The sequence below is a fragment of the Lepidochelys olivacea genome (genome assembly GCF_965140295.1).
Source record: "Lepidochelys olivacea isolate rLepOli2 genome assembly, chromosome: 28".
NCBI lineage: Eukaryota > Metazoa > Chordata > Testudines > Cheloniidae > Lepidochelys > Lepidochelys olivacea.
The window spans coordinates 2688841-2700783 of NC_140438.1; the positions used below are offsets into that span (position 1 = coordinate 2688841).

Below are 11943 nucleotides of genomic sequence, written 5' to 3' on the forward strand. Positions count from 1 at the left end.
TATCATACTTTCGAATGTTTCAACATCACATCAGGAGGGTCATTTTGATGTGTCCTAAACAAAAAGTTCTCGAATTCCCATCTCGTGGGAACTTTTGGAATTTCGACTTTGGGAGAGAAGGGAAAATGACTCATGTGGGTTGGGGGTCAGGACGCGTCCCGGCGCCGTGAGCCACTCAGTCTACGATTCCCCCTCCCTGCCATCTGGGTATCTTCGGATGTGAACGAGCCAGCTTCTTCATTTTTAAGCCAGAGCCATGCTGTGATGTGGGGGGCAAATTAGCGAGCCGTGGTGCAGTGAGGATCAGAAGGAGGAATCTGTGCTGGGATTCCCGCATGCCCCCCCACCCTTGATCCGGAGTGGGGCTAACTAGGGAGTCCTTTTCCGGTTACCAACTGCCGTGATGCTATTTCAGACAATCAGTCCGAGTACTCGGTGGGATCGGAAGAGGAAGACGAAGACTTTGACGAGAGGCCGGAAGGTGAGGGCCCGGGTTTGGGGGTACAACCGCTCTGTGTCAGTTGGGGGGGAAAACATCAGACCCTGTCCCAGGGCTAGGCCCATTTAAGCCTTGCTTAGGAATGTCAAATTCCCAGAAATTTTGCGGGCGTGACAATTTTTTGTGGCAGGGGGAAAAAAAAGTACGAAAGAATGAGATCCCGTCCGTTGTCTCCCGCTTGTCGAAACTTGCTCTGCTCCTCCATGTTACGCGGGATGTAGTTCGCATGTAAGAAAGGAGAGCTGGTGACGTTGATGAAATCAGCGTGCCTAAGTCCTTTCGTTTTGATTCAGATAGAGTAGTAGGAGCTAGACCTGCACACCAAGGTACCGGGGCAAATTTCGGTTTTTTGCCCACTGGCAAACAGCGGGGGGGAAAACCAAACAAACGTGGCCAATCGAAAGCATCCGGCGTGGGATGAGCCAAGCCGGAAGGTTGTATCTTTTGGGCTTGGAAAGCGTTTGCGCGGACGTGATCAGGCGGGCGGAAAAGACACTCTTCTTTCTAGCGGAAGAGCTCGGAAACGCGGTTAACGAGCACGGTCTGTCGGCGTTACCGGATACGGCCGGTGTCTTGGCTGTAGTGTAGACAGACCCAGCCGCAGTCTGAACACGGCCCAGGCCGGGCGGGAAGCTCCGGGCCCAGCATTGGAGGTATACTTTGACCGCTAGATCTCGTGCCTAGTGTGACTGGGGGGGGCCAGGTCCGGGGGGGCACATGGGGCCCTGGCTTTAGGGGCTGGGTCTGTGCAATGCCTGGCATAATGGGAACCAACTTCGGGATGGGGACGGGGTGGGGTCCGTGCAGCCAGCGCTTGGCTCTCGGCCCGTGCGCCAAGCCCCCGGCTCCGTTCCCGGCCCCCGGGGCAGGGGCTCCGGCCTCTGGCTTGGCGGGCAGGGACACTTCATCGCGTCTCCTTCCGCCCACGCAGGACGGCGCCAGTCCAAACGGCAGCTCCGCAATGAGAAAGACAAACCTTTGCCACCACTGTTGGCCCGAGTCGGGGGCAACATCGAGGTGAGATGCTGTCCTGGGAGCCAGGACACCTGGGTTTTCTCCTGGCTCCGGGAGCGGACTGGGGGCTGGTGGGTTAGAGCAGGGGGGCTGGAGCCAGAACTCCTGGGTTCTCTCCCCGGCTTTGGGAGGGGAGCGGGGGCCGGGAGCCAGGACTCCTGGGTTCTCTCCCGGCTCTGGGAGGGGGGAGCAGGTGAGCTCTGGCTCTGCTAAGCAGGGCCTCATCTCTCAGCAGAGGGCCCCGCGGACACTTGGGCCCCGGGGAGGGCGCTGGGGGGCCCGCAGAGGGCGGGGAGCTGCCCGGGGAGGGCACTGGGGGAACCGCAGAGGGCGGGGAGCTGCCCGGGAGGGCGCTGGGGGGCCCGCAGAGGGCGGGGAGCTGACTGGGGAGGGCGCTGGGGAGCTGCAGCGGGCGGGGAGCTGCCCGGGGAGGGCGCTGGGGGGCCCGCAGAGGGCGGGGAGCTGCCCGGGGAGGGTGCTGGGGGAACCACAGAGGGCGGGGAGCTGCCCGGGGAGGGCGCTGGGGGCCCGCAGAGGGCGGGGAGCTGCCCGGGGAGGGCGCTGGGGGCCCGCAGAGGGCGGGGAGCTGCCCAGGAGGGCGCTGGGGGTCCCGCAGAGGGTGGGGAGCTGCCCAGGAGGGCACTGGGGGGCCGCAGAGGGCGGGGAGCTGCCCGGGGAGGGCGCTGGGGGTCTCTCTCTCACCCGCCTTTGCCGCCAGGTGCTGGGGTTCAACACACGCCAGCGCAAGGCGTTCCTGAACGCCGTCATGCGCTGGGGGATGCCCCCTCAGGACGCCTTCACCACCCAGTGGCTGGTCCGGGACCTGCGAGGCAAGACAGAGAAGGAGTTCAAGTAGGTGTAGACGCAGGGTGCCGGCCTGGGGAGGGCTCGCCAGGCCGGGGAGACCCTGCTCCGCAATTCCCCCAGCCTCTCTGGGTCCCGGGGAGGGAGGGCAAGCAGGGCCCCCCCAGTCCGCGGATGCTGCACGTGCCCCCTTGCCACGTGATGACGGTTCTTACTCATCTGAGTGCCCCATTGCGCGGCCAGCCGTCTGCTTTCCTGGAGTGGGCGTGGGAAGGCGCTGCCCCCTCCCTCACGCAGACGGAGATCACCCCCTCTTGGGGGGCGGCTGTGCTGGGGCAAACGGGGGGGACATGCCTGAGCTGTGGCTGTGCCCCCCACCCCGAGCCGGCCCGCCGCACAGGCTCCCCGCGGGGCGCCCCGATGCAGGGCGGGATGAGAAGCTGGTTCTGATGGCAGCTGGCGGGCGTTCGAGAGAGTGGGGAGAGCGTGCGGCGCGGCTGGCATCCTGACGCCGGTGATTTTGGGGCTCCCCTGTCCCGTGGGCCCGCCGGATGGGGGCACTGCCCCCCGCTGGCGTGTGTCCTAGCCCCCGCATGTTGCTAGCAGCCAGCCAGAGGGGATTCCCCTTCAGCTCATGTGGGGGGCTGTTCTTGCCAAGCGGGTGGGCTTCGTGGCTCTCAGCTCCTGGTCTCTCCACTCCCCCCCGGCAGGGCCTACGTCTCCCTCTTCATGAGGCACCTGTGCGAGCCCGGGGCAGACGGCTCGGAGACCTTTGCCGACGGCGTGCCCAGGGAGGGGCTGTCCCGGCAGCAGGTCCTGACACGCATCGGTGTCATGTCGCTGGTGAAGAAGAAGGTGCGTTGCCGAGGGGGGGTTGCGGGGGGGTGGGGCCTGGGCTGAGGAGTGCGGGTGGGAGGCGCGTCTGTCGGTCCGTCCCCGGCCTGCGGGAAGGAGCTCGACAGCTCTGGAGCGTCGGCGAGCAGCCGCCGCTGGAGACGCCGGGAGAGGATCCGGGGTGTGAGCTGAGCAGCCTCCAGGGAGGAGGCCTGAGCTGCGTCTAGTGAAGCTGATCCTGGAGTGGGGGTGGGGGGAGCTTGCACAGGGGGTGGGAAAGGCCCAAGACAGCACGATCTAGTGAATAGCCACTGACCTTCCGCCAGCCCCCCCACCCAGCACTGTGCCTCAGTTTCCCTTCTTGTCTATTTAAACTGTGAGCTCTCTGAGGCAGGGGCTTTTTTCTCACTGACAGGCTCCCCGATTTCATTTGGGGCAGACGAGTTGATTGCACTCTCTAGGATGATGGTGGGAGGGGCCTGATCTTGGGCAGGGGTAGGGGTCTGGGTTAGGGTTGTGGGGGAGGGTGGGGGGTGGGACTGACGCAGTGCCGTCTGCTCCCCACTCACCCCACAGGTGCAGGAATTCGAGCACATCAACGGGCGGTGGAGCATGCCCGAGCTGATGCCCGACCCCAGCGCCGACTCCAAGCGGTCGTCCCGCGCCTCCTCGCCAACCATCAAGACCTCCACCACCACCCCCGAGCCCAGCTGCACCAACACGCCCTGCACCTCCAAGCCAGGTGGGGCCTGGCCCCACGGGGGCCGGATCCCGGTACCGCCCCGCTGGGCCGCAGCCCGGGAATCTCACCCACACGGGCGGGGCCTCACCCTATCACGGCGGGGAGGGAGGAGCCTGAGGCCTCACCCTATCACAGGGGAGGAGCCTGGGACCTCACCCTATCACAGAAGAGGGAGGGGGAGGAGCCTGGGCCTCATCCTATCACAAAGAAGGGAAGGGGAGGAGCCAGGGGCCTCATCCTATTGCAGAGGAGGGAAGGGGAGGAGTGGGGGCCTCACCCGATCACGGAGAAGGAGCCTGGGGCCTCATCCTATCGTGGAGGTGGGAAGGGGAGGAGCCCGGGGCCTCACCCTATCACAGAGGAGGGAGGGGGAGGAGCCTGGGGCCTAATCCTATCACAGAGGAGGGATGGGGAGGAGCCTGGGGCCTCTCCCCGCCGCAGGGTCCCCTGGCCCCACCCGGGAGGCTGGCACTGCCCAGTTGATGCCGGTCTCCTCATAGCCACGCCAGCCCCCAGCGAGCGCGGGGACGGGACGGGGCCGCTGGCCGAGAAGGAGGAGCCGGAGAGCAAGGAGCCGGAGAAGGAGCCGAAGAGCAGCGAGCGGACGGAGACGGAGGTAGGCGCTCAGGGCCTGGCAGGCAGCCGGGGCAGACCCAGGCACTTCCCAGCCCAGCCAGAGACCCAAAGGGAAACTGAGGCAGGGGTCTGGGGCTGAACTTCGGTAACAACGGCACAGGGCCTTGCTCGGGGCTGATTTCCACGCTCCGCTGCCCATCTGCCCGTGCCTTGCCTCTACCGGGCTCGGGTACTTTCGAGATTTGCACGTTTTCCCTTGTTCCATGCAGGGGGGCGACACCAAGACCTTGGCCAGCGGGCAGGTCCCTGATTTCGTGGGATAATTCCCCTGTGGCTGGAGATGGGACTAAAACCCAGGGAGGTGCTGGGCTCGGTACCTCCCTCTGAGACTCAGTTTCCCCACCTGTGCAGCGCGGGGCTGATAATCCTGCCCCTCGTTCTGGGGCAGATAAACGGCCGCGTTAGGCCAGCTGCCTCCTGCGAGATGGCCCCTGGGATGTGGCATGGGACCTGGGGATTTGGCCGCTCCCCCTGCACATCCGCCTCCTCGAACCCGTGTCCTCTCCCCCTCAGGGGCCTGCTCTGGAGCATCCAACGCCCACCACCTCCCCCGGGGAGAAGAGCGAGCCGGAGGCAGCCAAGAAAGCGGACGAGGACGAGCCCATGGGGCTGGGGGAGAAGGAGCCGGAGGCAGAGCCCTCGGTCAAGGACGAGAAGGAGAAGTCGGGTAACGCCCGGTCTCTTCATTGGGGTCAGTGGGCCTATATGGGGAAGGATATATAGTGGCTATGGGGTGGATGGATGGAGAGTGTCTATAGGGACGGATGGAGACCCAGTACTCTGCCTGTCTGATAGATGGGGAAACTGAGGCTGGGAAAGGTGCTGGGACTTGCACGGAAAGGTGGCCAAGACGGGTCCTAACCCGGGGCCTCTGTCCCGAACTTGTCCCAGCACCTGGCTGATTGTGGCTCACGGGTCTCGGTGCTGTCTGGTTCCAGGTGCCGGGCCGGAAGAGCCAGCGGCGGAGAAGGCCGAGGAGAGACCTGCTGACACCGATGAGCCCAAGGAGAAGGGGGACGGGGAGGGGCCGGAGGTGAAGAAAGGTAACTTGCGGGGGATTCACAGGCCTGAAAGGGCGGGGACCTGGGTTCAGGATGCGAGAAAGGTTTCCTTCCGCGCGGCTTTGTCCGTGGTTTCACCGCGGGGCGACTCGGGGAGCCTGGAGAGCTTCTGACATTGTGCGTGAGGGGCAGCGATCAGCGCTAAGAGCGGCGTGAACTGCCCCTGTACAGCTCTGTTGGGGCATTAACTCTGGACCCTAATGTTGGATATTTAAAAGGCCACCCTTATTAGCTGTTTCACACAGCCACGGCGGGGTGGAGGGGTGAGGGACAACGTCTGGGCCTGAGCTGTCTGTCTGTCTGTGTGCATAGCAACTGGGGGTGTTGACTCTGACCCCTAATGGTGGCCCTTGTGCTTGCAGAAGAGGTGAAGGTGGAGAAGGAAGCTGGCAAGGAGCCTAAGGCAGGCAGCATCAAGGAGGAGAGCAAGGCCAACGGGCGGAAGGAGGACAAGGCCGAGAAGCCCCGGTTCATGTTCAACATCGCGGATGGCGGCTTCACGGGTGAGAGGCCGCCCCTGGTGTGCCGGGGCTAGTGTCTGAAGAGCGGGCGCGGAGAGTGGGGAGAGGGGGACAGTCTGTGCGGCGACGGGGCCCTGATCTCGGTTGGGAAGGGGGCGTCTGGATGGTGTGGGCACACCCGCGGATCTCACACCACCCGCCTTCTCCTCTCCGCAGAGCTGCACACGCTGTGGCAGAACGAGGAGCGGGCGGCCATCTCCTCCGGGAAGCTGAATGAGATCTGGCACCGGCGCCAGGACTACTGGCTGCTGGCTGGCATCGTTCTGTATCCTTCACCGCGGCCTGGCTCCAGGGACGGGGAATCTGATCCCTCCAATTTCAAAGTGTCTAATCCATCCCAGCGCGCAATTCCCCCCAGCTGTGGGGTGTTACCGATCCCAGCACGCAATTTCTCCCCCACACTCCCCAGCCAATGGAATATCACCGATCCCAAAACCCAATTTCCCTGTGGAACTCCCCGCCACTGGATATTACTGATCCCCAAACCCAATTTCCCTGTGGAACTCCCCGCCACTGGATATTACCAATCCCAAAAAACATTTCCCTGTGGAACTCCCCACCACTGGATATTACTGATCCCCAAACCCAATTTCCCTGTGGAACTCCCTGCCATTGAATATTATGGATCCCAAAAAACAGTTTCCCCATGGAACTCCCTGCCTTGGATATCACCAATCCCCAAAACCCAATTTCCCTGTGGAACTCCCAGCCACAGGATGCTACTTAATGCCCCAGTGCCGGATTGATACCCACAAGTTCCAGAGAGCCTGGTTATTTTGAACCAGTTACCCAACCTGCCAAGCTTCCCTGGCACCCCCATTCCCGATGGGTTCTCCGGAGCATCCCTGAGCCCTGTCCCCTCCTGTGAGGGCATCTGGTTGGGAGTGGGAGGGAGAGGCAAAGGGGGCAGCCCCCATCCGCCACCCGGCAGGATCCTTAGCGCCCCCGGCCCCGCGCAGGCACGGCTACGCCCGCTGGCAGGACATCCAGAACGACACCCAGTTCACCATCATCAACGAGCCCTTCAAAACCGAGGCCAACAAGGGGAATTTCCTGGAGATGAAGAACAAGTTCCTGGCCAGGAGGTTCAAGGTAGGAGTGGGAAGTGGGGACCCCCCCCCGACCCCTGAGTCAGCGGGGCTGGGCGGGTGGGAAGGGGGCAGGAGGCAGGGCCCAGGACCGCTCTTAACAGCGGGGTCACAATGCCCTTGGGAGAGGAGAATCCTAACTAGGACTCCTGGGTTCTCTCCCCGGCTCTGGGAGGGGAGTGGGGGCTAGTGGTCAGAAGAGGGGAGGTGGGGAGCCAGGACTCCTGGGTTCTCTCCCCAGCTCTGGGAGGGGCATGGGGGCTGGTGGGTTAGAGCAGGGAGGCTGGGAGACAGGACGTCTGGGTTCTCTCCCGGCACCGGGAGGGGAGTGGGGTGTAGAGGGTCAGGGCAGGGGGGCTGGTGACAGTCCGTGAGCCCTGTGCCCCTGCGGGTTGCGGGTGGCTCAGCCAGTTCTCCTGCCCCCTTCCCCGCAGCTCCTGGAGCAGGCACTGGTGATCGAGGAGCAGCTGCGCCGAGCCGCCTACCTGAACATGACCCAGGACCCCAGCCACCCGGCCATGGCGCTCAACACCCGCTTTGCCGAGGTCGAGTGTCTGGCCGAGAGCCACCAGCACTTGTCCAAGGAGTCCCTGGCTGGCAACAAGCCTGCCAACGCCGTCCTTCACAAGGGTAAGAGGAGGGCGGGCAGGCGGGCGCGGAGAGGACGGTGTCTGTAACGTCCAAAGCATCCTCTGTACCGTGCTCTCTGAATCATTAAAGTGGGGTTGTGATCAGAAATGCCGCTGTGTTCGGTTGTCTCCTTAATCCTGCTCTGTGTATCTCTGGTGTATCCTCTGAGTATCTCTGGTGTATCCTCTGAGTATCTCTTTGTGTATCTGCTGAGTAATCCCCAAACCTCTGCTGAGTATCCCCCCAAGAATTGGCTAAGAATTTCTGGGGTATCACCCGAGTATCTCCGGTGTATTCCCCAAATATCAGATGGGTATGCCTGGAGTATCTCTAGCGTATCTGATGACTATCCTCCAAGTATCTGCTGAGTATCGCTGATGTGTGCGCTGAGTATTGCTGGTGTATGCCCTGAGTATCTGCTGAGTATTGTTGGTGTATGCCCTGAGTATCGCTGGTGTGTGCCCTGAGCATCTGCTGAGTATTGCGGGTGTATCTCTTGAGTATCCTTTGAGTATCTCTTGGGTATCACTTGTGTATTTCTCCCCGAGTATCATGTGAGTATCTCTGGTGTATTTCACCTCCCTTCCTAACCCTGAGTATCATGTGAGTGTCTCTGGTGTACTTCACCTCCTGCGTATCTCTGGTGCATTACTTCACCATCACACCCCCCCACACCTGATGGGTATCTCTGGTGTATTCCCGTCCCGAGTATCATGTGAGTATCTCCGGTGTATTCATCCTCTTGAGTAACTCTGGTACAGCGGTCCCTGCTGAGTATCTCCAGTGTAATTCTCCCCGAGTGTCACGGTGTATTTAAGTATCACTCGAGTATTTCCAGCATATTCATCCCCCTGAGTATCACTTGAGTATCTCTGGTGTATTCATCCATCTGAGTATCACCACTCGAGTAGCTCTGGTGTATTCTTCCCCCAAGTATCTCTGGTGAATTCACGTTCCCACCCCCGAGTAGCACTTGAATATCTCTGGTGTATTCATCCCCCCCGAGTATCACTTGAGTATCTGGAGTTTTCATCTCTCTGAGTATCCCCCAAGTATCTCTGGAGTATTCATCCCCTGAGTATCCCCCCGACTATCTCTGGAGTATTCATCCCCCTGAGTAATGTAATTACTCCCGAGTAATGTCCCTCCCCACTCGATGGTCTCTGGGCTGAGCCGACCTGACACGGAGGTTGGGGGAGACGGGGCAGGGCCCTGCTCTGCCTCTGGCACCCCGGCTGGCTCGGCCCTGGTGGGGCGGGGCCCCCGCCGCGCAGCCGGCCTGGCCCCCGCGCCCCGCCTGACGCCTCTCCCCCTCTCTCTGTCTCTCCGCGCCCCAGTGCTCAACCAGCTGGAGGAGCTGCTGAGCGACATGAAGGCCGACGTGACGCGCCTGCCGGCCACGCTGTCCCGCATCCCGCCCATCGCCGCCCGCCTCCAGATGTCCGAGCGCAGCATCCTTAGCCGCCTGGCCAACAAGGGCAACGAGACGCAGACCGCCCCGGTAACGCCTGGGGGGGGCTTGGCCCCGCCCCCGCGGGCCCCGGTAACGCCTGGGGGGGGGCTTGGCCCCTCCCCCACGGGCCCCGCCCCCTGCAGGGCCCGATAACGCCTGGGGGGGGGCTTGGCCCTGCCCCCGCGGGCCCCAGTAACGCCTGGGGGGGGCTTGGCACTGCCCCCGCGGGCCCTGATAACACCTGGGGGGGGGCTTGGCCCCTCCCCCACGGGCCCCGCCCCCTGCAGGGCCTGATAACGCCTGGGGGGGCTTGGCCCTGCCCCTGCGGGCCCCGGTAACACCTGGGGGGGGGCTTGGCCCTGCCCCCCACGGGCCTTGGAACTACTGGGGAGCTTGGCCATGCCCCCGCAGGACTTGTAACCACTGGGGGGGCTTAGCCCTGCCCCCACAGGCCCCATAATGCCCGGGGGGGGCTTGGCCTTACCCCCCTGGACCTTGTAATAACTGGGGGGCCTAGGCCCCGGCCCTGCAGGCCCCATACCACCCTGATCCACCCCCCATGGGCCTGGAGAGTCACTGCCCCCTCCCCCCGCCTTCTCTTCCAGGCCTTCCCGCCGGGCCCGTACGCCACCCCCCAGAGCTTCGGGGGTTCCTTCAGCGCCGGAGCCCTGCCCACAGCGGGCGCCAACTACAGCCAGATGCCAGCTGGGTCCTTCATCACAGGTCAGCACCCGCAGGTCCAGGGCATGGTGGGGGCGGAGCGAGGGGGGGGCTGGGAGCCAGGACTCCTGGGTTCTCTCCCCGGCTCTGGGCAGGGAGCGGGGGCTGGTGGGTTTCTCTCTTCTCACCCCACTCCCCCCTCTTCACCGCAGCCGCCACCAACGGCCCCCCGGTGCTGGTGAAGAGGGAGCGGGACGCTGACCCCCTGGAGAAGAAGGAGCCCCGGGCCGGCGAGGTGATCTGTATCGACGACTGACGGGGACCCCTCCCCTCCCGCGGGCAGGGGCAGCCCCCTTCCTCTCTCTCTCTTTCCCCCGGGGGAGGGGGGCATGATACTGGCCCCACCCCCGCTCTGTCCAGACGGGACCCCGCTTCCCCCCCTGGGGGGAGGGTACGTAGCCTGGGTGGGTGACGGGGGGGTCCAGTCCTGGGACCCCCGCCCTGCCGGCTACTCTATAAATATGAATATATATATATATATACACACACACATACTGTATGGGGTGCCCCCCGCCAGCCCCCCAGGCCCTCCCCTCGGCACCCCACTGTGGGGGTGGCCCCCCCCGGCCTGGGAAGGTCGCCCCCCATCCCAAAGCGGGGCAGGGGGGCAGTTCTACCTCGCTGCAGTCTGGCTGGAGGGGGCGGGGCGGCTGGGGGCGCGCCAGGAGTCACTCCGGATTGTTGGCAGTTCGCATCACTTCTTGTTTAAACCGCGCGGAATAAAGGCACCGTTTCCTTGGCTACATGACCCTGCCTCCGGCTGTGTTTGTGGGGGGCGGGGGTCTCCCTAGCCCCGCAGTGGGGCAGGGCCCCGTGCCCCCACAGCGGGAAGCCCCTCCCCAAAGACCACCACAGCCCGCTGCTCCTCTTGGCACGGCTGCACGCCTGTCCCTGCACGTCCGCCTGTCCCCGTCCGCAGGTCCGCCTGTCCAACCCCATGCGCCTGCCTGTCCTCACACACCTGTCTGTCCCCGCATGCCCACTTGTCCCCATGTGCCCGCCTGTCCATTTCTCCATCCCCGTGCGCCCGCCTGCCTGCCCCCACACCCCTGTCCATCCCCACGCGCCCGCCTGTCCGCCCACGTAGCCGTTCCCCGGCACCCTGTCTGTCTGTCTACCTGTCTCTATCAGTCCCCACAGAACCCTCACACGGCCCCGTCTCTCCCTGCACCCCCCCCAATCTGTCCAGCCCCCCCTCGCCACTCCTCCACACCCATTTCTCTCCCCTGCCCCACATCACCGGTCTCTCTGTGGCACCCAGTGACCATTTCCCGCTGCGGCCTGTCCTGGCAAACCCGGCTGGTCCGAACTGATCCCACAGTAGCCAGGAAGGGCCAGTGACGGGGCAGCAGCCGCAGTCCCCAACATGGCAAACCGGGCAGGACTCAAAGCGGTCACAGGGGGGGGTCCGGGACCACAGGGCTGCTCTCACCCAGCATGCCTGAGGCCCCCAAGTCGAGGGGGGCGTTGCAGGGGTCTCAGTGAGGCACCGGTATAAAGTCTGCAGCAGGGGCGAGCCCCAGACCGGGCCCTGCCGCCAGCCCTGAGGAAACGGGGCAGCCACGAGCCCCCCCAGCCCGGTGGTGAGGGGACGGGGGTACAGGTGTGAGGGTCTTACTGGAGAGGAAACCCTGGGTGTAAACTGGAGCAGAAAGGCAGGACCACCTCGCCAAAAGCAGGGGGTCCTGGGAGCCAGGACCCCTGGGTTCTCTCCCTGGCTCTGGGAGGGGAGTGGGGGGCTGGCTGTGGCCCCATGCCAGGCAGACCTGGGGGAAATGAAGGGAAGCAGCCCCCTGGGTGCTGGATTTGGGGGGGCCTCATTCCCTTGGGGAAGGGGGGGCCCCTGCTAGGAACCATGAGTTGCTAGCGGGGTGGGAAGAACCCCTCCCGGCCCCACATCTCTGCTCCAGGGGGGCTCAGCTGGAAAGAAAGAGCCAGGTG

At 64.0% G+C, this 11943-nt stretch overlaps 1 protein-coding gene across 11 annotated transcripts in view; it reads left to right on the forward strand.

Annotated features, from left to right (window-relative positions):
• Nucleotides 1–10750, forward strand: part of CHD3 (chromodomain helicase DNA binding protein 3) — a 61603-nt gene extending 50853 nt beyond the window's left edge. For 9 of the 11 annotated variants that reach the window (XM_084616214.1, XM_084616218.1, XM_084616217.1 and 6 more), the window contains exons 27-41: nt 416–481; nt 1431–1516; nt 2232–2365; nt 3028–3172; nt 3728–3893; nt 4394–4509; nt 5043–5220; nt 5468–5572; nt 5953–6093; nt 6268–6376; nt 7071–7203; nt 7634–7829; nt 9167–9330; nt 9888–10005; nt 10155–10750. In XM_084616214.1, coding sequence (XP_084472340.1) covers nt 416–481; nt 1431–1516; nt 2232–2365; nt 3028–3172; nt 3728–3893; nt 4394–4509; nt 5043–5220; nt 5468–5572; nt 5953–6093; nt 6268–6376; nt 7071–7203; nt 7634–7829; nt 9167–9330; nt 9888–10005; nt 10155–10258 — 1961 coding nt within the window. In that variant the 3' untranslated portion in view covers nt 10259–10750. The remainder of the gene's footprint in view (nt 1–415; nt 482–1430; nt 1517–2231; nt 2366–3027; nt 3173–3727; nt 3894–4393; nt 4510–5042; nt 5221–5467; nt 5573–5952; nt 6094–6267; nt 6377–7070; nt 7204–7633; nt 7830–9166; nt 9331–9887; nt 10006–10154) is intronic. The other 2 variants (XM_084616219.1, XM_084616215.1) reach the window with 1 other exon arrangement.
• The last annotated feature ends 1193 nt before the right edge of the window (nt 10751–11943 follow it).